The 20337-nt window shown below is 50.3% G+C and overlaps 2 protein-coding genes across 9 annotated transcripts in view; one reads left to right on the forward strand and one right to left on the reverse strand.

Moving 5' to 3' along the window:
* Window positions 1-7987, reverse strand: RHCE (Rh blood group CcEe antigens). Of its 3 annotated transcripts, none has more exons than XM_040086443.2 (11): window positions 7870-7987; window positions 6906-6944; window positions 6251-6437; window positions 5919-6069; window positions 5644-5785; window positions 3798-3955; window positions 3266-3403; window positions 2906-3051; window positions 2513-2592; window positions 1433-1506; window positions 1-1162 (listed from the first exon to the last, which is right to left on the reverse strand). In XM_040086443.2, the coding sequence occupies exons 1-11, from the start codon at window positions 7901-7903 to the stop codon at window positions 1136-1138; spliced, it is 1176 nt and encodes a 391-aa protein (XP_039942377.1). In that variant the 5' UTR covers window positions 7904-7987; the 3' UTR covers window positions 1-1135. The 3 variants fall into 3 exon arrangements, with proteins under 3 accessions (XP_039942377.1, XP_039942378.1, XP_039942376.1); XM_040086444.1 differs by lacking the exon at window positions 7870-7987 and adding an exon at window positions 7774-7838; XM_040086442.2 differs by lacking the exon at window positions 7870-7987 and having other exon boundaries at window positions 6906-7240.
* MACO1 (macoilin 1) overlaps window positions 7772-20337 on the forward strand; it is a 25347-nt gene continuing 12781 nt past the window's right edge. Inside the window, exons 1-7 of one of the 6 annotated variants that reach the window (XM_040086439.1) lie at window positions 7772-8296; window positions 15371-15512; window positions 16252-16378; window positions 17550-17673; window positions 18032-18210; window positions 18662-19160; window positions 19378-19518. In XM_040086439.1, coding sequence (XP_039942373.1) covers window positions 8283-8296; window positions 15371-15512; window positions 16252-16378; window positions 17550-17673; window positions 18032-18210; window positions 18662-19160; window positions 19378-19518 — 1226 coding nt within the window. In that variant the 5' untranslated portion in view covers window positions 7772-8282. Of the gene's footprint in view, window positions 8297-8325; window positions 8631-15370; window positions 15513-16251; window positions 16379-17549; window positions 17674-18031; window positions 18211-18661; window positions 19161-19377; window positions 19519-20337 lie in introns of those variants that run through there. The other 5 variants (XM_040086438.1, XM_058423534.1, XM_040086441.2 and 2 more) reach the window with 5 other exon arrangements.

A 20337-nucleotide genomic window follows, 5' to 3' on the forward strand; every position in this document is an offset into this window, starting at 1 on the left:
ACTCTGGTGGCTTGGGATTTTTTGTTTTCCCCCCATCCCTGAACGTTTCGTTTATCCTGTGACGATAAAGAGGAAGTGTCTGGGAAGTTACAGCTCACAGTTGTGTGCAGGAGGCTCTTTGGGAACAAGGCAAGCCTGCATTCCTTGGGAGCTGCAGGGACCCGCTGATCCCGGCGAGGGAAGGAGGCCAGGCAGCCTCTTCAAAGGACTGGGCCCTGTCACGAGTTCCCTCGTCCATGCACCCACCCTTCCCTTCCTCGCGGGCTGCTGAAGGAGGAGGAGCAGCCACGATCTCACTGCTTTATTAGGTGAGCACTGCTGGAGGATTTTCCTGTGTCAGCCGTTTGTGAGGGCAGGAAACGCCCAGGATCACAATCTGCTCGGACTCCAGGCGTCCGTGGCAGCGAGTGCTCCGTCCCCAGAGGCCCTGCGCTTCCAGGACGCGGTGCTGGCAGCACTGAGCCCCCTTCTCCCTGTGCTGCCCTCCCAGACGCTGCCCCGAGCTCTGTCTGTGTTCCACATCTGCCAGCAAACCCCTGGGGTTTCAGGAGCGCCATCCACGAGGGAATTTCCTGCCATCGGAGCCTCCCAACATCCAGCCCCGGTGATGCCAGATTTTCCCAGGAGTTCAGGCTGGCAGGATGCAGAGCTCTGGCCCTGCTCCAGCTCACTCATCAAATCCTGGCTTTGCCAAGGCCTCCAGCAGAATCAGTTCAGCTTTAAAAACTCGAGTACTTTTCTGGGTAAGAAGTGCTCCTTGAGAAATTACAATTTCAAATCCATCCTTTTGCCTTGTCAACTGGGGAGCTAAAAATAGTTTAATGTTTCCAAGCATTTGGACAGATAAGCCATGAATGCAGCCAACTTTTTTGTACATATTTTACAAAAATTATTTAAGGTACAGGCCAGCAAAGCAGAAAAGCCGAATGCATCTGAAGTTTGCAGCTGTGAGTTCACACTCATCTTTCAAGAACAACTGGAACAGTTTTATTTTTGAGTGTCCATTGGGGTGGCTTTTGTGGGCCTGAGAATCGGTATTTCAGTGCTCTTGGAACCCACCGTGGCTGTTCAGTTTTTTCTGGTGATAAAGAGGAAAATCTCATCTTGGTCCTGCCTGTCAGCTGGGATCCTCCACTCAAAATCCAACAGACAAGTGGGGGAACTGTGAACACAAACGTTCTTGTATCAGAACATATCAAATCACCACAGGATTTGATTAAAAGCTTCTTTCCACCACCCATTTGTTATTCCTGCAATTCAGATTGCAGCCTCACATCAGCACCTAAGGGTGCCCAAGGACTGTTTGTGCATCAAAATGTGCTGGGAAAAAGGAATAACCCATTTTTTCCCCATATTTTTAATTTAAATACCTGGAGTTCAGGGTGCTAAATGAACTCCCCCACAGGGAATCTGAAATAATTTTGAAACTCACCTCCCAATAAAATTGGTCATCAAAGTACTTTGAGACATGCACGGCTTTAAGCAGTTTGGTGTTTAACATTAAACCTGTTGGTAAAAAGAGATCCAAAATAAACGTGAACACCAGGGGAAAGGGAAGGTTGTGTGTAACAGGAGTTTCTTGGCAACATTTATCCAGATGTAACAGACCAAAACACAAATTCAGACCCAAATCCTGCAGCAGAGCCCCCTGATTCCAGCTGGCCTTAAATACAAAAAGAGGCTTGCCAGGATGGAGGCTTGGGATGCTAAAAATGAATTACTTTAGGTAAAACCCCATTAAGCAGCTGCTAGATTATAAAAATACATCAAAATGATGAATTTCTTGCATGAGAAGTGCCTGTGGATTAAAGATACTCTGGCTTATCAGCACTGTTAGTTTGGGATCTCTGGATTTTTAAACAATTGGTTCAACACTGAATGTTTGGTTATTTCAGCTGGATGTTTTCTAAAAATACACTCCTTCTTCATTACACTTAAAGTAATGCAAAGGTTTAAACGAATTAAAGCGCTCAAAAAATCATTGCAGGGTGTGTTTCCCAATTTCCATTGGGAAATTGTCACTCCAGACAGAATTCGGGGCTGGGGAAAAGCAGCAGCTGCCACAAACCAGAGCATCCCATGGGAGCCACGTGAGTGCTGCTGCTCCCAAAGCAGCAGAAAGCCCCCAAAATCCCCAAATCTCTGGATCAAAGGGCTGCAGCTGGGCTGAGGCAGCTCCTGATGTTGTTGAAACTTTGCACATTTGCTCCAAATGGCCTAAAAAGCGACAAGCCCCAGATTGGGGCATCTCCTGTCACTAAGACAACACCCAAAAGTGGAAGTATTTTCATCTCCACACCTCTCCTGTCTGCAGGTTGAAGGCAGCTGTTAAACCTCGGTTAAAATAAAACCCCAGCACTGAAAGAATGGTGCTGCTGGGTTATTTCTGTGCAAAACAGCTCTTCTCCTTCAAAGGCCTGGCATTCACATTTCCATTTATTCCACACGTGATTTGCCCAGAGAAACTTGCTCCAAGGAAATAAAGGAATTCCTGGGATGGTTCAGTACTGACCTGTAATCAAACCTGTTATCAAGGCAGTGCTGATGGTCTGGCAGAAGGCACCAACGTCAACAAAAATCAAATACCCCAGACTGAAAAGCAAAAAAAAAAAAAAGTGTTTTGCCTTTTATTTAGCTTTAACACTGTGAATGAATCTGCATCTGTTAAAATCTCTCATGGAAACTGTAATTCTCAAACCTGCAGCTGCAGTGAGATGTTTTAGGGACAGACCAGAAGCCTCACGCAGACTTCAGAGATTTTGTTTTGTCCATCCTTCTGGTATCAAAACTTCATTAAATTTATTTCATTAAGAACAGGATGAGAAGTGTCAGGCCCTCGTGCTGCACTCTGATTTCTCCCACCCTGATTATTTAGCTTCATTATTTGATAGAAGAGTTTATGTACCTGGATAAATCGTTCCATTGTTTATCCATGCCTTTTTCTACCACGCAGAGAACAACAGCGGCCACAGCTCCAAGCACGGCGGGCAATCCAAAAGTGAAATGGACTCCAGAAGTATCCTGAAGCTTCAAAGCAGGATGAAAGCACCTCTGGGAGGAAGAAAACGTTTAATTGACACGCAGGAACAAGCTGGTAATTGCAGATCAGCTGTTGCAGAGCTAGAGGATGGAGCTGCAATCCTGCACTCTGCTCAAAACACCTCAGGTTTCCTAGTTTGGAAAAGAGGTTTCCCTTGGGGTATCCTGCACTGGAAAAGAAATTTATACAGCTTATCCAAGGAGCATTTTGTGCTTTGAGCGTTACCTGTGCGCAGTGAGATCCCAGGACGGTGATGGCGCTGCCCAGCAGCCCCAGAATCATGGCAATCCAAGGGTGCTGGATGGTGTGTGCTGTGCAGCTGACAGTGACCCCTCCCGCCAGCACTGCGCCGTGGATGTGAGCCTGAACAGCAACAAGAACAGCAACACCGAGTTAAGGACGGCTTACGAGGGTTTGCAGCGACAGGATGAGGGGCAATGGCTTTAAACTGAAAGAGGGAAGGTGCAGAATCAATATTGGGAAGGAATTGTTCCCTGTGAGGGTGGGGAGGCCCCTGGATCCCTGGCAGTGTCCCAGGCCAGGCTGGGACAGGGGAAGGTGTCCCTGCCCCTGGCAGCAGGTGGCATGAGGTGACCTTTGATGTCCCTCCCCATCCAAACCCCTCTGTGAGTCTGTGATTGTCAGGCTCTGGACTTGGTTTCAGCTAACAGCTGTTGTATTTCCAGGGTATTCCTGAGGGATCCAGAAAATCTCTTTGAACAGAAAAACCCCATGCAGGGTTTTCCCTCGTGCTTACCATTCTGAATTTGCCATCCTTGGAGGTCAGAGCAGACAACATGAAGGCAGCCACAGCACTCACTGCGAGGGCCAAGTAAGTGTTGAGCACTGCTCTCTTCTTGGAGTCAGCCAGGAGAGAATTGAAGCTCGGCCAGAACACCCAGACGAACACAGTGCCTTGGGGACAGGGACAAGAGACCCTCAGCAGCTGCTCTGCAGCACAGGGAGCCCATCACTGCCTGTCTCTGGAGGGCTCCAGCTGCAATTCCCAAACCCTTCCCGAAGCAGAGCCTCCTCTGGGATCACTCCCAGTGAGGAGCTGTCAGAGTCACCCCTCCATGAGCACACGGGCTTCTCTAATGGGAATGCAAACAGGTTCTTCTGTGCCCCTAATGGTCAGCGTTTGGGATGCCCAGCCTGCCTGGCAGGATGCATTGCTGCTTCCGTGCCCGCGGATGCGCTGCACACAGGAATTCCAGCCAGCAGAGGGACGGGGTGGCCTCAAGGCACCTCGGGCTGTGCCACACGGGCTGTGCACGGACACCACCACAAGCACAAAGCAGCAGCTCCTCTGGCATTGCCCGTTGCTGTGTTTTGATTCTCTGTGCACGGACACCAACACAAACCACAAAGCAGCAGCTCCTCTGGCATTGCCCGTTGCTGTATTTTGATTCTCTGTGCACGGACACCAACACAAAACACAAAGGAGCAGCTCCTCTGGCATTGCCCGTTGCTGTATTTTGTTTCCAGCCCACTCCCATCACTGATGTTGTGTTCCCAACCCCACAGAGGTACCAGACCCTTGTGCAATCCACCTGAAAGTGACATTTGATGTGTTCTTGTCCAAGATCCCGAACAAGTGACACAGGCATTGTCACCATGAGGCACAAATCCAGTTCCCAGCAGCCCTGGCAGGCGCTGATTTTGTACCAGCTTGTCTTGGCTCTGTGAAATCCAGTTTCCACTGCTAATATCCATGATTTCAGTGCACCAAGGCAGAGATAACCCTGCCTCAGATGGGAGAGGCCATTTCAGCACCTCTAAACTTATGGTGGCACTGAGGACTCGAGAGATGATTCATCCTACTGCCATTGATCAGCCAGTCAGTCACAAATATAGATACAAAATCTGCTGAAGCATTCCTACGAGTATCTGCTCACCTCTGGAAACAAACAGCAAACAAGAGCTCCGGGGACACCAGAGAGCAGCATTTAAATCTTGTATTCCCTAAACTGGGCAAAGACTGACGGAGAATGAGACTCTGTGGACCCCTGCAGGAAGCTCTGGGTTCAGCTGGTGGCAGTTGCCCTACACAAGCTGTGATAATAAAGACCCCAACTTGCTTCCATGAGAAAAGGAATGAAAGTCCCAGACGCTGAGCCTGTCCTCCCCCAGCTGCTCCCTCGTGGGCCTGCCTGTATCACACTCCCCACCCTTCACCAGGCTTTATCTTTTTATTTCTGCCACCAGCAGGGACTGTCCCTTTCTATCTCGGAACACCACCTGGAGAAGCAGCCTGAGCTCTGCCGAAACACAAGTTGTGAGCTCAGCCCTGGCACACAGCCCCTCAGCAGCAGGCCCGGGCAAGCCAAGGGGACACCTCGGCCAGGAAAGGGAGCGCTGAACCTGGAGAGAGAGCTGCCAGCCTGGAGCAGCCGTTATGCTGAGGTGACAGAAGCAAACTGAGCCCCAGCTGTGGCAGCAGTGGCCTCTGGGCCAGCTAGGCAGTGGCCACTGTCACAAAGCAGGAGGCACAGCAGCAGCTGCTGTGCTTGGCCGCGTTCAGAGCTGCTTTTTGCGTGGGAAGCCCCAGCCCTGCCCCTGCAGCCCCTTGTCCAGCTGAGGCATTCCAGGCAAGGACTCACCCAGCACTGAGAACAGCTCTGACTTGGGGGTGCTCCTGCCCTTGTCCAGCCCTGGGGGTGCCTCGGGGAAGCGCGAGGTGGCTGCCAGACCGAAGTAGGCTCCAAAGAGGTGCACGTGCATCAGCGCCAGGTGCTCTGGGACCTGCACCACAGAACATTCGCCCTCTGTGGGCCGAGTCAGGCCGCACAAAGCCTTTGCTGCAGCTCCTGACAGAGCTGCTCCAAAGCTCCGGCGACGTTTCCCACCCACACCTCTGAAAATCCCGCCAGGGTACCTGCAGGAATTTCCTGTTGATGCACCTGCTGACGTAGAGGAAGATTAATTCCACCAGGGTCATCACAATTAACTGCACGGGGTTGGCCTTCCCCAGGACAGCTCCGGTGGAGATGACCACAGCAGCCATGCTCACCACAGCCTTGGCCAGGCTGCAGGAAAGGAAGGAAAGAAAAACAACGCGGTCTCAGGGTGACTCCGGGGCCAGTAAAAAGGAATGACACAGAACAATGTACCCAAAAACCTGCTAAAAATGCTCTGCTCATCCCTACAAGGAGGCGTTCTCCTGCACAAGGAGCAATCAACAGCTCTGCATTAACACAAACTCGTTACCTTCTCATACCAACTTCACTTTGCTGTACCCTAAGGAAAACTAAGAAATCTTCTACCAGCACCGAGCACTGGACACCAAGAACAATCAGCAAGAAGTTGAATCCAGTGCTGCTAAAGCCGTATCTTCTCAGAACCACCAGGAAGAAGCCAAATCCAAAAATCACCATGTGGTTGACATCTTGAAATTCTGCGGGACGGAAAAGAGCAAGACAGCAGTGAAATTATTAATGCAGATTTCTGGTTTTAAAAAAAAAAAAATCAATTTAAAAATTACGATTAACTAAGAGGCCTCCAGATAAAAATTTAAGAGCCAATATTGTTTAGAGCTTGCAAAGAATTCCAGAGCTTTCTTTCTAATCTATAATCAGAGCAAAAATACCCCTAACTGCTGAATTTATTTTTACACAGTGATCTGAATGGACGCTACAGGATGGGGGCTGAGGGGCCAAAATACCCAACAGAAAACTGACCAAAAATACAATTTAGTCTTGGATCCCCATCACAGCCGTGTTATAAAGGAACTCCCACCACTCCTGGCAAGCTCAAAGAGGAACAAAACTGTTCCGCTTCTCACGAACACCAACCCTGCTGTGTCTCACCCCTGTGCAGGGCACGGCGGGAGCAGGGATCATTCCCAGCAGGGCACCAGGCTTACCTGGGTAGAAGCTGGACGGGCAGTAGATTTCACCAGCACCTGAGAAGCCAAAGAAAGAGCGGATGAGGAAGAGAGTTTGCAGCGAAAGGAGCAGCCAGGGCACGCTGCAGCGGAAGTTGAGGTAACGGGAAGGCATCGTGCCCTCGGCTACATGAAGCACCAACACGGGGATTATTCCTTTTCCCTGTAAAAATGCCCCAGTGCCCTCACACCAACAGCAAAGGAGGTGTGGGGGGCCAGCAGTGAGAACTCAGCGAGAGATAAAAAGGCCGAGAGGCGTGAGCAGGGAACGGCTCCTTATCTGTGCTGCGGCAGGAGCCCAAAGCCAGCCCGGCTCGCACGGCCTGAGCTCCCCGAGCGAGCGCCCCTGGGCACGGGCACAGCCAAGAGCCGGCACTGCCCTGCCCCAGGACACTACCCGGGGCACGCCAGCTGCTGGGGGCCTGGCAGCTCGGCCAAAGGCCAAGGAGGGCAGGGACTCCATGAGCATCGTTTGGTGACTCGGCCCCAGATCACCCCCGACCACGGGGGCCGCGGGCCTCGGGCTCCCCGGCCCCGCCCGGCCCGGCCCCGCCCGGCCCGGCCCGGCCCCGCCCGGCCCCGCCCGGCCCCGCCCTGCCCCGCCCGGCCCCGCCCGGCCCCGCCCGGCCCCGCCCGGCCCCGGCCCTCGCTGAACGCCCGCCTCCTCCCCACAGGCCGCCCATAGGGACTGCCCTCCCATTGGCCGAGCGCTGCACCCCCTGGCCTCTGATTGGCCCATCCCCAGCACAGGCCGTCTTTGGGCCGCGAGTCCTGCACTGCGATTGGTCCGCTCGCTTGTCACTCAGCTACGCGCGCTATTTATTGGCTGGCGCGGCCGATCCGTCACCTCGGGGGTTATTTTACCCTCCGGCGAGGCGGCAGCGGAGGCCGCGCTGTGGGGGCGGCACTGGGCGAAGCGAACTGTCGCCGCCCGTCGTTGCACCTGGAATATCGTTTCCCCTTCCCCAGCTGCCCATTTGCCAGCGAGGCTGTCAATCAGGCGGGAGAGGTGGCACCTCGGTGCTACGGTGACAGAGGAAATTGAGCCCTCCCTCTTCCGTTCCGAGTGGATGGCTGAGCTGTCCTTTTATTTTTCTATCTCTCTTCCATTGGGCAGTTCTGCTGTCGGTCCCTGCAACGGGCGGGAACCAACCCGCAGCACAGTAGGCAGGAGGGGATCAAAATCTCCCTTCTGATTGGCTGACATGCCATCAATCACAAATCATCATCTCTGCTTGGGTCACGGGGCCGTCATTCACAGGGGTGGGCGTGAAACAAGGTGGGCTCAACTTTCCGGCCCTACGATTGGGCCGTTCTCCCGTCTGTCCGCCTTTCCCCGCCGCCGATTAGTCGGAGATGCCGTCACTCAGGTGGGCTCAACCGTTTGATTGGTGCGCGCGGCGGAGGCGGCGCGCTGTGCGGCGGCTGCGCGGGGGGACACGGCGGGGAGGGACGGACCAGGAATTATTTTTATTTCTTTGTTTCCCGGGGAAAAAAAAAAGGGGAAAAAAGGGAAAAAAAAGAAAATAAACCAGAAAAAAAAGGCCCCGCGCTCGGGAACCCCCCGCGGGGGCGGATGGTGCTGCCGTGAGCGGGGCGGGCCGGGCCGGGCCGGGCCGGCGGGATGAAGCGGCGGAGCGCGGACTGCAGCAAACTGCGGCGGCCGCTCAAGCGGAACCGCATCACCGAGGGCATCTACGGCAGGTACCGAGCGGCCGCCGCGGCGCCGGGAGCGGGCGGTTCGCGGCCCCGGGGCCCCCCGGCCGCCCCCCGGCCCTGTCACCGTCATGGCGCCCCGGCGCCCCTCAGGCGCTGCCCCGCCCCGGGCCCTCCGCGCCCCCGGGGCTCGGCGGGGCCGGGGGCGGCTGCTGGCCAAGGTGCTGCCGGTGCCGCCGGGAGGGAGCGGCCGGAGCCGCCCCTGCGGTGCGCGCCCAGCGCCGGGGCCTTCGCCCTGTGTCACCCCCGGCGTGCGGCGGCTGGGAGCTCCGAGCCTCGGCTGTGTCTCCCCGGGGAGGTTTCCCCGGCCGGGTCTCGCAGCCGGGCATTGCCGGAGCTCCCAGGCTCGGCTGTGTCTCCCCGGGGAGGTTTTCCCGGCTGGGCATTCCCGGAGGCTCGGGCTCGCACTCCGCAGCGGTTCCGAGGAACACCGGGGCTGCTGGCTCGATTCCTCATGCAGCGTTTCACAAAGTTGTTTTGCTTTGTTTTTTCCCGTGCGGTGAGAGCAGGAGGTTGTTTTGGGAATTCCCGGAGCAGGGATGGATGGCCTGGTGCGGTGGGGACACGGCAGGTGCCCGGCTCACCCCTGACCTGGGGAATGAGGAAACAAACAGTGGGATGCACGTGGGATGTGCCTCATCCTGGGAATCAGGATGTGTTTTCCAAGTGTTGGCAGGCAGAACGCACCAAAACGCTGATTCGTGTCCCAACACCGTCGTTGTGAGCCTGTTTAAAGAGTATTTTAGAGCTCTGCTCTCCCGCGTGTGTCAGATTTTGTGTGGAATGCCATAATTCTGCGTTTCTCAGCCAGCAGGAGTTTGTGGGAGCCGTAGTAAATGTGCTGCTGTCCCATTTCTGTTTCTAGTTCAGTGGGGCTGATGAATGCAGTGCCTGGAAACCTGAGTGAGCTCATACAATTCAGATGTTAACTTTGCATGAGGAAAGCAGCTGCTGGGGAGCTGTGACAGGAATAAAACTGTCCCAGTGTGCTGCTTTTCCCACTTGCAGTGAACCTGTGAGAGTGGAGAGCCTTTTGCTTTAGTCTCTCAGGTTTTGGGAAAATGCTGCCTGGAATGGTAAAGAAAAACATCCCTTGTGTAGAAATTATTATTCAAGATGAAGAATAATTCGAATATGTTAGGAATTGCTTGTTAGTGGATTTCAATAGTCATTCCAAATGACTTTTGGATGTGGACAGAATTTGCCTGTGAGGTGGGAGCAGGAGGGGAAATCAGGGACAGCTGAGAGGGAACTCCAGGAGCTGAGTGTGAGCAGCAGGAAGAGCTGCTGGAGCCCTGGGAGCAGCTCAGAGGCACCTCTGGCTTTGCCTCTCTGGGATGCTTTGGGTCAGGAGCGGGATTTTCAGCCTTTGTCTCACGTGGTGTTTTGCTGAACAGAAACAATCAGTGTCCTCAGAGTGTTGTCCCACAGAAAGGAAAGAGAAATTGAGGGAAAGGCTTTTCCCTTTGGAAATCCAGAGGGAGGTTCTTCTACATGGATTTGGGATATTTCTCTCTTTTTTTTTTTTAATATTTTTTTCTCTCTCCGCTCCATGATTCGGTGATCACATACTGGTAACTTCTCACAGAACTTACAGTTGTCTAAATTCTTGCAATTACTGCAGTTATTTACTCAGCTTATCTTAATTGTCCCCATCAGCTTACACAGACCCAGTAAATGCAGTTATCAGGAGGAAGCATCCTGGGTTTATGGGCAGAGCAGCCAGGCTGAGCAAACAGCAGGATTGGGATGCTTAACTCTTTGGTTTATTTGCTTTTTAAATTAAGCCTGATCTTAAATTAAGCCTCCAGTCCAGCCTGGGAGTGTGATCGAGGCACAGCTGCTGCTGAGACACGCGGGGTGGGTGAGAGCTGGGCAAACGAGGAGTTCTGGAGCAGGTGGAGCGAGGAAGGAATTGTCCTGCGGGGAAGCTCTGGTGGCAGAGTTCATTGCATGTGTAAAACTGAAGCCGATTATAAGAAATGATAGAAAAACAGAACAGAGTTAGAAATATAAAATCCTGGTCTGCACTGAAAGATGTGGATGATCTGAACGTTGATTTTTTTGCGGTGACTTGGGCTCTTTAGAAGTACTGCAGGATCCGTGGAAAGAGCTTTATTATAATTTAAAATAACTGCTTTCAACAGATCTCCAAACCCACCATGCTCACGGTAGGAACTGGAGGATCTCTTATTTCCACAGCTTATATTCCAAGTTTTGCCTTCTCCTGTGTAAAACAATGGCAACGGTTTAAAAACGTTAAAGTGATTTAGCATCTCCTACCTTTGGCAGTGTGCATGCATTAAACCCTTAATTGTTAATTAAAGTATTCATTGCAGCTTGTCATCAGTTAAGCAATTAAATTTACTTGTTCCTGCTTGCTCCCAAGTCTCCCCAGTCCTCATCTTTGATCTGGTTCAAACCTGGTTCAAATCCTCCGGCTGCATTGCTGATATTGCTTCTTTTGGCTCTGCTTGGTCCCACTCTCTTAGCTGGGGGAAGTTTCAAGATGAATTCCGCACATCCCTGTTTTAACTTGTGCTGGCACATCAGCTGGTGGATGCTGTCTCATGGGTTCCCTGACAATAGTCCTGAAATACTCCGTGTTCCTCCAGAGCCAGGGTTTTTTTAGCTCGGGATGTAAATTGCCCTTTATCCCAGGCGCTCCGTGGGCTGGCAGCCAAGCCGTGCCTGTGACGGGAGGCTGTCTCATCTCCAAGTGGCCCTGGTGGCACAGGACAGGATTCCTGGGTGCCACCACCCCTAAAACCCTCCTGGTTCCCTCTGCCACCCAAATCCTGACAGGGCTGGATTCCAAGGGCTGGATTTTTGACAGCCAGATAAACCGGAAGGAAAACATCAGCAGTACCTCCAGGAATGTGGCCTTTTTTAGGCTTTTCTTGAAAATCCATAATGATTCCTCCTGCTAATTTATTCTGGCACTTTTTTCTTCTTTTTTTTTCTTTTTTTTAACCAGCTTCCTTTAGAGGGTAAAGCATTTTCTGCTGGAGCTGGCCCGGAGGTCTGGAACAAAGCAGCAGAGCTGCCCTTTATGACTTGAACTTCAGTGCAGGGCTCCAGTGTAATTCAGCCCACATTTGATGTGTCCTGCTGTGGCACAGGGAACATCAGCCCCGGCTCTCGCTCCCTGCAGCTCCAGGGGCTCCTGTGGCTGGGTTTGGGTGTTTGCAGCCGAATTCCCAGGGCTGGCACTGCCTCTGTGCCATCCCCACAGCGCTGGGCTTCCATCACTGCCGGGGTTTTCTCCCTTGGGGCTCCCCTTCCTCACCTGCCCCGGCTCAGGGCGGGTGATGCCTTCTGTGCCCTGACATGACACAGAATCAGGAGTCAGGGAGCTTTCCTGGGATCCTTTGCATTTCTTTTCCTTCTCAAACCTGTAGCGGGCAAGTGTTTCACGTGGCCAGTGCCAGCAGTGATGTTTTCTGCCTTTCGGACTCGCTGTGCTCGCTCTGTTCCACTTCTTGTGCCCGCTGATAATAATCTCAGATATCTGTTGGTGTGTTTATTTATATAAAGCTTTTGTATTTGCTAATCTCCACTCAGCATCCCCAGTGTTGTGGCTGCAGGGTTAACCCTGAGGTGGGGGGGGTTGTTGATTATTTGGTAATTTCACCCAAATGCTCAAAATTCACCTTTTTAAAGCTCACCTGTGCCCCGGCACCCTGCCAGCCTCGGGATGTCTTCCCACTCCATCGTCTTGGATGAGTCAGGCTGCCAAATGGAACGTGCCAGGATTCCCCTTCCAGCCTTTGGGCCTTGCTGATTGTGGTGGGATGGAATTGAGGCTTAATCGATCCCCCAGTTCGGGTTTGGGGCTGCAGAACTGGGTCTTTTTCTAGGGATTTTTGGCAGTGTTTTTACCTTACAACCAGCAGAGGATCTGCTTCTGCAGGGCAGTAAAAGGAGAACAAAGAACAAGAGAGGGGAGAGGAAAAAAAAAAAAAAAGGAAATGGCATCTGGCACTTGCAGGGGGAGGAAGAATAAGGAGGAAAATTATTTGTTTGCAAATTCAAAGGGGGAGCACAGGCACTGCGGGGTTATGAATAAATCTTTCTGTGCAGTGTACATAAGCCATCAATTGACCTTTCAGAGGAGCTGCAGCCCTGTAGTCACTGCTCCTCCCTGCCCTGTGCCCTGCTCCTCGCATGGATGTGTCCATCCTTCCCCTTTTCCTTTGCCACCCTCCAGGATTACGTGCCATATGCTGTTTCACCGGGACCGTGCTGTCCCTAAACCTTTGCCAGGTCACCGAGGGCAGAATTTTTTAACACGCGTCAGGAAATTGGATAACGGATTTTAGGTATTTGTCTGCAAGAATCTTCCCCTGTATTGGGAATTCCAGTTGGCCTCGTGGAGTATATTGGAGCCTCTGCAATGAAGAGGTTTTCCAGGGGGTTTAATTGCTGGGGATGTGTTTCAGCTCTCCCTGCTGGGCTGGGGGCTTGCCTGAGCACCAGCCTGGCTGTGCAGCACCTCAGGGGGAGCAGGATCGGGGATTTGGGCACCTTCCCTGCTGGGGACAACCCCAGGATGGAGGCTTTTAAACTTTCCTGTTCTCCTGGAATTCTGAACGGCTTTGGAGCCCTTCAGACAATGAGAAATAGGCTCTTTAATAGTGTTGGCAAAACCTCCTTACAAGTGTTGCATTGTTCCAATTCCACTTTAGAAGGTGCTAAGTGTCAGCAGGGCCCTTGGATTGATATGAATTTAATATCAGAAATCACTTTAATGGCCGTGTTACAGAACTCTTGTTCAGCAAATGCTTTCACTTGGAGTGGCACTTCATGGCAGCAGCATTAGTCCTGACAGCCATCGTTTGCTGGGAAAAAATGGGGTCTCCTCGTGGGTTCCAGTGGCAGGAAAATAAACAACAGCCACGAGTGTAACCCAGGAAAAGGCTCCTGGGTTCCAGTGGCAGGAAAATAAACAACAGCCGCCAGTGTAACCCAGGAAAAGGCTCCACAGCGCATCTGAACAGGACAGGGAATTCCTGGCTGTGATGGGTTTATGGAATTCCTCAGATCTGAGGAGCTGCACAGGTGCAGTTCCAGAGTCTGGACCCTGGAATTGTCAGCTTTAGTGTCAAATATTCTCTGGATGCAGCTGCTTTTTACAGATTTCTGCTGAGGATCTAAACTTCAAATAAACAGGGAAAGGCAGCCTGTGGAAGCGTATTCCACCAGGACACCGTGACCATGTAAGGGGCTTGGGCTGGCTGGGTTTTGGTGTGGGATATTTTGTTGGGTTTGAGGGCTGTTTTTAGTACTCACGCTGTAGTTTCATTCTTCTCAAGCAGCAATTTGTGACTGAGTTACTGGGGCTGGGTCCCTCAGAGCCGAAAGCAGCCCTTCCTTAACTTTCCCAAGTGCCTGCCGTTACTTTTGTTTCCATTCCATTAAAGTGCTTCCTGGAGCCTTTTGCTTTCTCTTTTCCCCGCCCGGTTCTGTCGATAAGGGCGCGCTCAGGCACATGCCATTCACCTCTGATTCCCCAGAAACACGAGTGTTTTCCCAGCCCTGTGCTTTGGACCTGACCTTGGCAGACAAGTGGCTGAGAATTGCACGGGTTCAGTTGTTTCCAGTCCTCTGCCGGTACCCGGCTCTTTCCCTGGAAATGTTGTGTTTTGTCTCTTGCCCAAGGTTCTGAATAATTTGCTAAAAAAGCCCCGTGGCCCTGAGCAGGGCAGAAACTCGACCCTGCCTGGCACTGGGTGCAAACCCTTGGCACCTCCCACTGAACATTCCAGGACAAAGTTCTGCTGGGAGAGGGGGGGAAACAAGTTACCGAAAGGAAAACTTGCATTTGATTTAAAAGAGAAAAAATACATTTTTAACTTCCCCTTTTCTTTCCTTGTAACCCAATGGAGTGCAGCAGAGTATTGGGGAGCTGGAGTGGCGGATCTGGGGGTGGTGGGTTTGGGGGGAAAATGGGGGTTTTGCTTCTTTTTTGGAAGAATGGATTGGGCTGATGCCTCGAGTGTTATTTGGGTACGAGCTCAAAATGTTTTTAAGCTCTGTTGCCAAGAAGGATCATCAGTGGTTCCAAATGCAGGACTCAGAAGATGGGAATGTGGCTCAGAAATAATTAAAAAACAGAAGTTAGGCTGGTCTCAAGCCTCGTCTGCTTCCATTCTTCTGGGGCCTTGTTTGCTTTTAAGGGATCCGTTTGCCTACATAGAAGCGTTTCCAAATCTAACACTGATAACTCAGTATCAAAACAGTCTTTAAATTGCTGTCGGCTTAAAATACATCTCAGTTTATTGGTGTTGTGTGTTAAATGAGGGAACATCTGCAGCCTGCTGGGGAGGGGGAGCGCTGGAATTCCTGAGCTCCAGGGCCAGGGGAGCGCTGGGAAGGGAACATTCCAGCTGGGAGAGGTTACCTTTGGCAGGACCTCACCTGTGGAAATTCAGAGGGAGTTGGGTGCTGGTGGCGTGTGAGAGCAGTGACCCTGCTGTTTATTAGGAAAAATAAATGCACTTCAGTATTAGGGTCAATAGACCAGGCCTGCTCTAATGGAATAATTTTAAAAAAAAAAAAAATCCAAATACCTAAACTTATATTATAAAATAACTTTGGCTGACATTTCATTCTATGTATTATAGTTGTCCTTAATACTGAATATTTTAATTTAAAAAAAAATAAAGAAAGAAATCAGTTTGCCTGTTGGAAATCCTGACCTGAAATTTCCCTTTTCTTTCCCCCAGCACGTTCCTGTACCTGAAGTTCCTGGTGGTGTGGGCGCTGGTGCTGCTGGCAGATTTTGTGCTGGAGTTCAGGTTTGAGTACCTGTGGCCCTTCTGGCTCTTCATCAGGAGCGTTTACGATTCCTTCCGATACCAGGGCTTGGTGAGTGGGCACGGGGGCTTCTCCAGGGGATATTCCATCTATTCCAGGGAATATTCCATCTATTCCAGGAATATTCCATCTATTCCGGGGCACATTCCGTATTCCACAGCTGCCCCAGTGGCACCGAGCTCCTCCTCACAGCACGAGGGGTCTTCTCTGGTTTATCTCTTCTCTCTGGTGGATATTTTATCCATGGCAGTGGAAGTAAAACAAAGATTTATCCAAATTTCACAGCAGAGAAATTCCGTTTAAATTCCTGAGCTGGGTCTGAATTAATCAGAGTTATGTGAATAGGCAAGGCTTTCTGTATTGTATTTAAGGAAAACCCTGTTACATAGAGTTTTTATATTCTTATATGTGTGTGTATGTTATATATGTGTATATATCACATGTTCATGTATTTATATATGTATATATTATATGTGTTTATAGATATATTTTTATATGTGTATGGTTTTTAAATTTATTTATGTATTTCTATATATATACACAGACATATGCTGTCTATATAGGGCTATATATGGGGGTTATATACATGAAAATACAGTTAATATGCTAAAATATAATAAAATTAATATCTAATATTAGAAATACTGGTGTGTTATAAAATTATAGCTGTTGGATATTTTATATTGAATGTATTAGATGTATTTTAATATCTATTAAAAAAACCTATATTGGTTATTTTTCCTGGAATAACCAAACCTTCTTCTTGATCCCACTCCCTCCTTTCTTTCAGGCCTTCTCAGTATTTTTTGTGTGTGTAGCATTCACCTCCAACATCATCTGTCTGCTCTTCATCCCAATCCAGTGGCTGTTCTTTGCTGCCAGCACCTATGTGTGGGTACAGTATGTGTGGCACACAGGTGGGGCATTATTCTTTATTTAGAACTCCTTTATTTACAGCTCTTCTTTATCAGGGCTCAGTAGATACCTCACACCTTTTAGGAGCAAAACCCCTCTGCTGTTACCTTCCCTAATGCAGTTTTTTTGGAGTTAAAAATTTTGGTTTGTTTTGCACTGAGGGTGCATCTCCAGTAAGCAGGAACTGGAGGGGGATAAACAGAAATTCCAGAGCAGTTGAAAGAAAATCAAATTCCTGACTTTAAACCTTTCCTGCAGTGATTCAACACACACAGAGCACGCAGGAAAAGTCTGTGGCAGCGTTCTGTTCTTCCACAGGCAGTTGGCATGCTGTTAATTTAGTTGATAATATTGAGATATCAGCTCTTTCAGTGATCAGGGTTGAATTCTGTTTTAGCAAAGCTTTGGGTCAGCTGGATGCAGTTTCTGAGCTGTGATACCAGAGGCTGCCCTGACAGTCTGAGACTTTTCTGGAGAATTCTTGTGCCCCCCTCTGCTGCCCTTTTCTCCCGGAGTTATTTGGGTTTGTTCTCATAAATCCCCGGGTTTGGGGCTGGGGGAGGTGGTTCACTTCCTTCCCTCAACCAACACACTTCAGGAATAAAATATGACTATTTTTCTTTTTTAAAGGTTACTTTTCCCTCTCCAGATCCTTGGGGTTTGTGGAACATTTTGTGTCAGCCTCCCTGCCAGGGGTTTGCAGGGTGCTGTGGATCATCCCTCGCTGTGCTCCGTGACAAATTAGTCACTGCTAATAACGGCAGTGTGGGAGCTGATGGCAGATGCTGTGAGCCACTCGCTGCCCAATTTCAAATACCTGCAGAAGCTGGGGTTATTTTTAGGGCTGTGTTAATATGTGAAAGCCTTATCTGAAGTTGTTCAGGGTTGATGCTCAGAAGGGAGAACTTGATGGGCCAGTTTTAGCTGTAGCTCTTGAGCTGATTTCATATTTTAATTCATGGCAACCTCAGGAATTACTCATTTTCAGTGCTCATCCGAGTTGATGGGAACTTGCATTTTTTTTTCTCTTTTTTCTTTTTTAAGTTATGATTTTTTCAGGTGAAATCTTTAAGGTTTGTTTCCTTAGACCCCTGAAACATTTAGGAATAGCTTTCAAGTCCTTGCTGCCTGTACTCTGTCCCTGAGGTGCCTCTGTTTCCCTTCTCTCCACAGAAAGAGGTGTGTGCTTACCAACGGTATCACTGTGGATACTTTTCGTTTATATTGAAGCAGCCATTAGATTTAAAGATTTAAAAAACTTCCACGTGGACCTTTGTCGTCCATTTGCAGCACACTGGTGAGTGCTTCTCTGTCCTTTTCCCGTTAACCCTTATTTCACCAGGAAAATGAATAACCAGGGCTTTTAGTTTGGGCTCGGGGCTTGGCTGTTCGGTGTTTCCCTCACACTCCTGCCACGAAATATTCCATGAGAAATGTGTGCAAACCAAGGACCCAGTGCCACCTTTCTGTGCTGTGAGGAACTTTTAGTGTGGATATTCCAAGCATTTCTTGAAGGCTCCTGTGGAACAGCAAAAACCACTCTCTAGATCATTTCCTACGGAAGTTGTTCCCAGGTGTATATACTTGATTAATTTGCTCTCACGGCTATAGTTTGATTAATAATATTGCTTTTTTTTGTTTGTTTCCCTCCTTAGCATTGGCTACCCTGTTGTGACTTTGGGCTTTGGCTTTAAAAGTTACGTCAGCTACAAGATGCGTTTGAGGAAGCAGAAAGAGGTGCAGAAGGAGAACGAGTTCTACATGCAGCTCCTGCAGCAGGCGCTGCCCCCAGAGCAGCAGATGCTGCAAAGGCAAGAGAGGGAGGCAGAGGAAGGCAAGTTATTCCTCCTTGTGTTCTCTGTTCCCTGCTGCTCCCGGGGAGAACGAGCCCCAGGCGTGCTGAGGGGCTGCTGCAGCCCCGCTGGGTGTGGTGGGAGTGTGGTGAGCTCAGAGGGGCAGCACTGAATTCGCTCTGGGGTGGGAAATGTGGCAGGAGAAGTGAGCGATGGCTCCTCTGCTCAGTTCTGCGTTAGCAGCTGCATCAGTCTGGTCAGTCAGGGTTGGGTGAGGCTCTGGTAATTATTATTAAATCCCTGTTTCCTGCCTGGAATGAGGCAGAAAGCCTTGGGATAGGTGACTTTGGATTCTCTTCTCTAGAGAGTCTCCAGTACTGATTGTTTCCTGCAGGAATGATGGATGTGTCCATAATGATTTTTCTTTCTGTGGCACGGTATTGATGGATTTAATGAACTAAGTCGGGGTTTTTTTTCACTTTGGTGTTGCAGCAGCCAAAGGATTATCTGATATGGATTCCTCAATACTCCTGCAGCACAATGGAGGCATTCCAGCCAATAAAAAAATCTCTGCGACGTTGCCAGAGCTGGAATATCGAGAAAAAGGGAAAGAAAAGGACAAGGATGCAAAGAAACACAACCTTGGAATAAACAACAACATTTTGCAACCTGTAGACTCTAAAATACAAGAAATTGAATATATGGAAAACCATATCAATAGTAAAAGATTAAATAATGATCTTGTAGGAAGTACAGAAAACCTCTTGAAAGAGGACTCATGCACTGCCTCGTCCAAAAATTACAAAAATGTCAGTGGGGTTGTGAACTCCTCGCCCCGCAGCCACAGTGCAACCAACGGGAGCATCCCCTCCTCATCCTCTAAAAATGAGAAAAAACAGAAATGTGCCAGCAAGAGCCCGAGCACACATAAGGACTTAATGGAAAACTGTATTCCTAATAACCAGCTAAGCAAACCAGATGCACTGGTAAGGTAAGTCGGGCCTGAGCCTTGTCTCATCCCCCCTCGGTCCATGGGATTTCATTTGCTTGTTATTAGGACAATGTCATTTATGGTCACCTAGAGAAGGCAGAACTGGGTAGTGGTGGGGTAAAATCTGCAGGAGATGTCTGGAGCCGTGCTCCTGGTGGTTGTTTGATGCGCAGCCTGGAGCAGGTCGCTTCATTTCTGCTGCTCCCCTGCCTCACAGGTCTGCTGTGAGGCACAAATACTCTGGTGCAAGGCAGGAGGAAAACGTGGAGAAAATCGGCTCATCTGGCCTTGACAGCTCTTCTGTGGAGCGACCTTTGCCTCTCCAGGACTTCAGTGGGGTTTCTTGCTGCCTGAACAGGTGTTTTTTTTTGTTTTTCCTCTGAAGCGTTTGGCTTTTGCTTTAATCTCCAGCTCCAAGCGTGGAGGCAGAGGGTGCAGCGAGGCGGTGCTGGTGTGGAGCTGGGTTCAGCCCTGCTGCGGGTCACAGGCCTTGCTTTGGCTGCCTGGGATCCGTCAGCGTGGAGAAGTCCCAGCTTTGCATCTGCTCCTGGGGGGTTCAGAGGGAGGTGGATCTGTGAGGGGCTCACCCTCAGCCAGATGGTGTTGTCATGTGCTGTGGCTGTGCGTGGAGAGGGGTCTGGAACAAAAACTGTTCCACAGTCCCGCCCTTCTCCAGCATTTTCCACCTGGCTCGTGTCTGTTACTCCTTCTTCCACAAGATCAGCGTTGGCCAGCTTAATTGGCACATCAGGCTTGTTTTCCCTGCAGGTACCTGTGATAATTGGGCTTTTGTCTCTCAGGGTTTGTGCTGCGAGAACACAATTAGTTCAGAGGAAATATTATTTTCTTCTCTGATAATCACTCAGGCCCTGGTTGACGTACCCCTGCCAATTAAACACCCGCACTAATTGATACCTAACTCAGGAGAGCAGCTGATCAGTCTGACCCGTGCAGCCAGTGCCACCAGGACTGGTGGGGTGCAGATTGTCCTGCTCCCTGCTCAGCTCTGCACTCTTTAGAGGCTTTGTTTGCTCCCTGGGGGAGAGAGGGCTCAGCTGGGTTCGCTGCGCTTCCAAACATTGCTAAGCCTGGAGAAGAAGGAAGGGAAGGGAAGGGGCGGCCTTTAGGAATCACCTGCCAGCCTGGGAATTGTGTGGCTGTGACAGGTGCTGGGATT

The sequence above is a fragment of the Hirundo rustica genome, chromosome 25 (assembly GCF_015227805.2).
Source record: "Hirundo rustica isolate bHirRus1 chromosome 25, bHirRus1.pri.v3, whole genome shotgun sequence".
Classification (NCBI taxonomy): Eukaryota; Metazoa; Chordata; class Aves; order Passeriformes; family Hirundinidae; genus Hirundo; species Hirundo rustica.

Bases quoted from the DNA above. Each gene is read 5' to 3' on its own strand.
- RHCE (XM_040086442.2), bottom strand. From the start codon at position 7,041: ATGCCTTCCCGTTACCTCAACTTCCGCTGCAGCGTGCCCTGGCTGCTC. The intron at 6,070-6,250 runs GTAACGAGTTTG...CCTTTCCTGCAG, and splicing joins AGTGAAGTTGGTATGAGAAG to CCTGGCCAAGGCTGTGGTGA. The intron at 3,052-3,265 runs GTAACGCTCAAA...TCTTCCTCCCAG, and splicing joins TGGGATCTCACTGCGCACAG to AGGTGCTTTCATCCTGCTTT.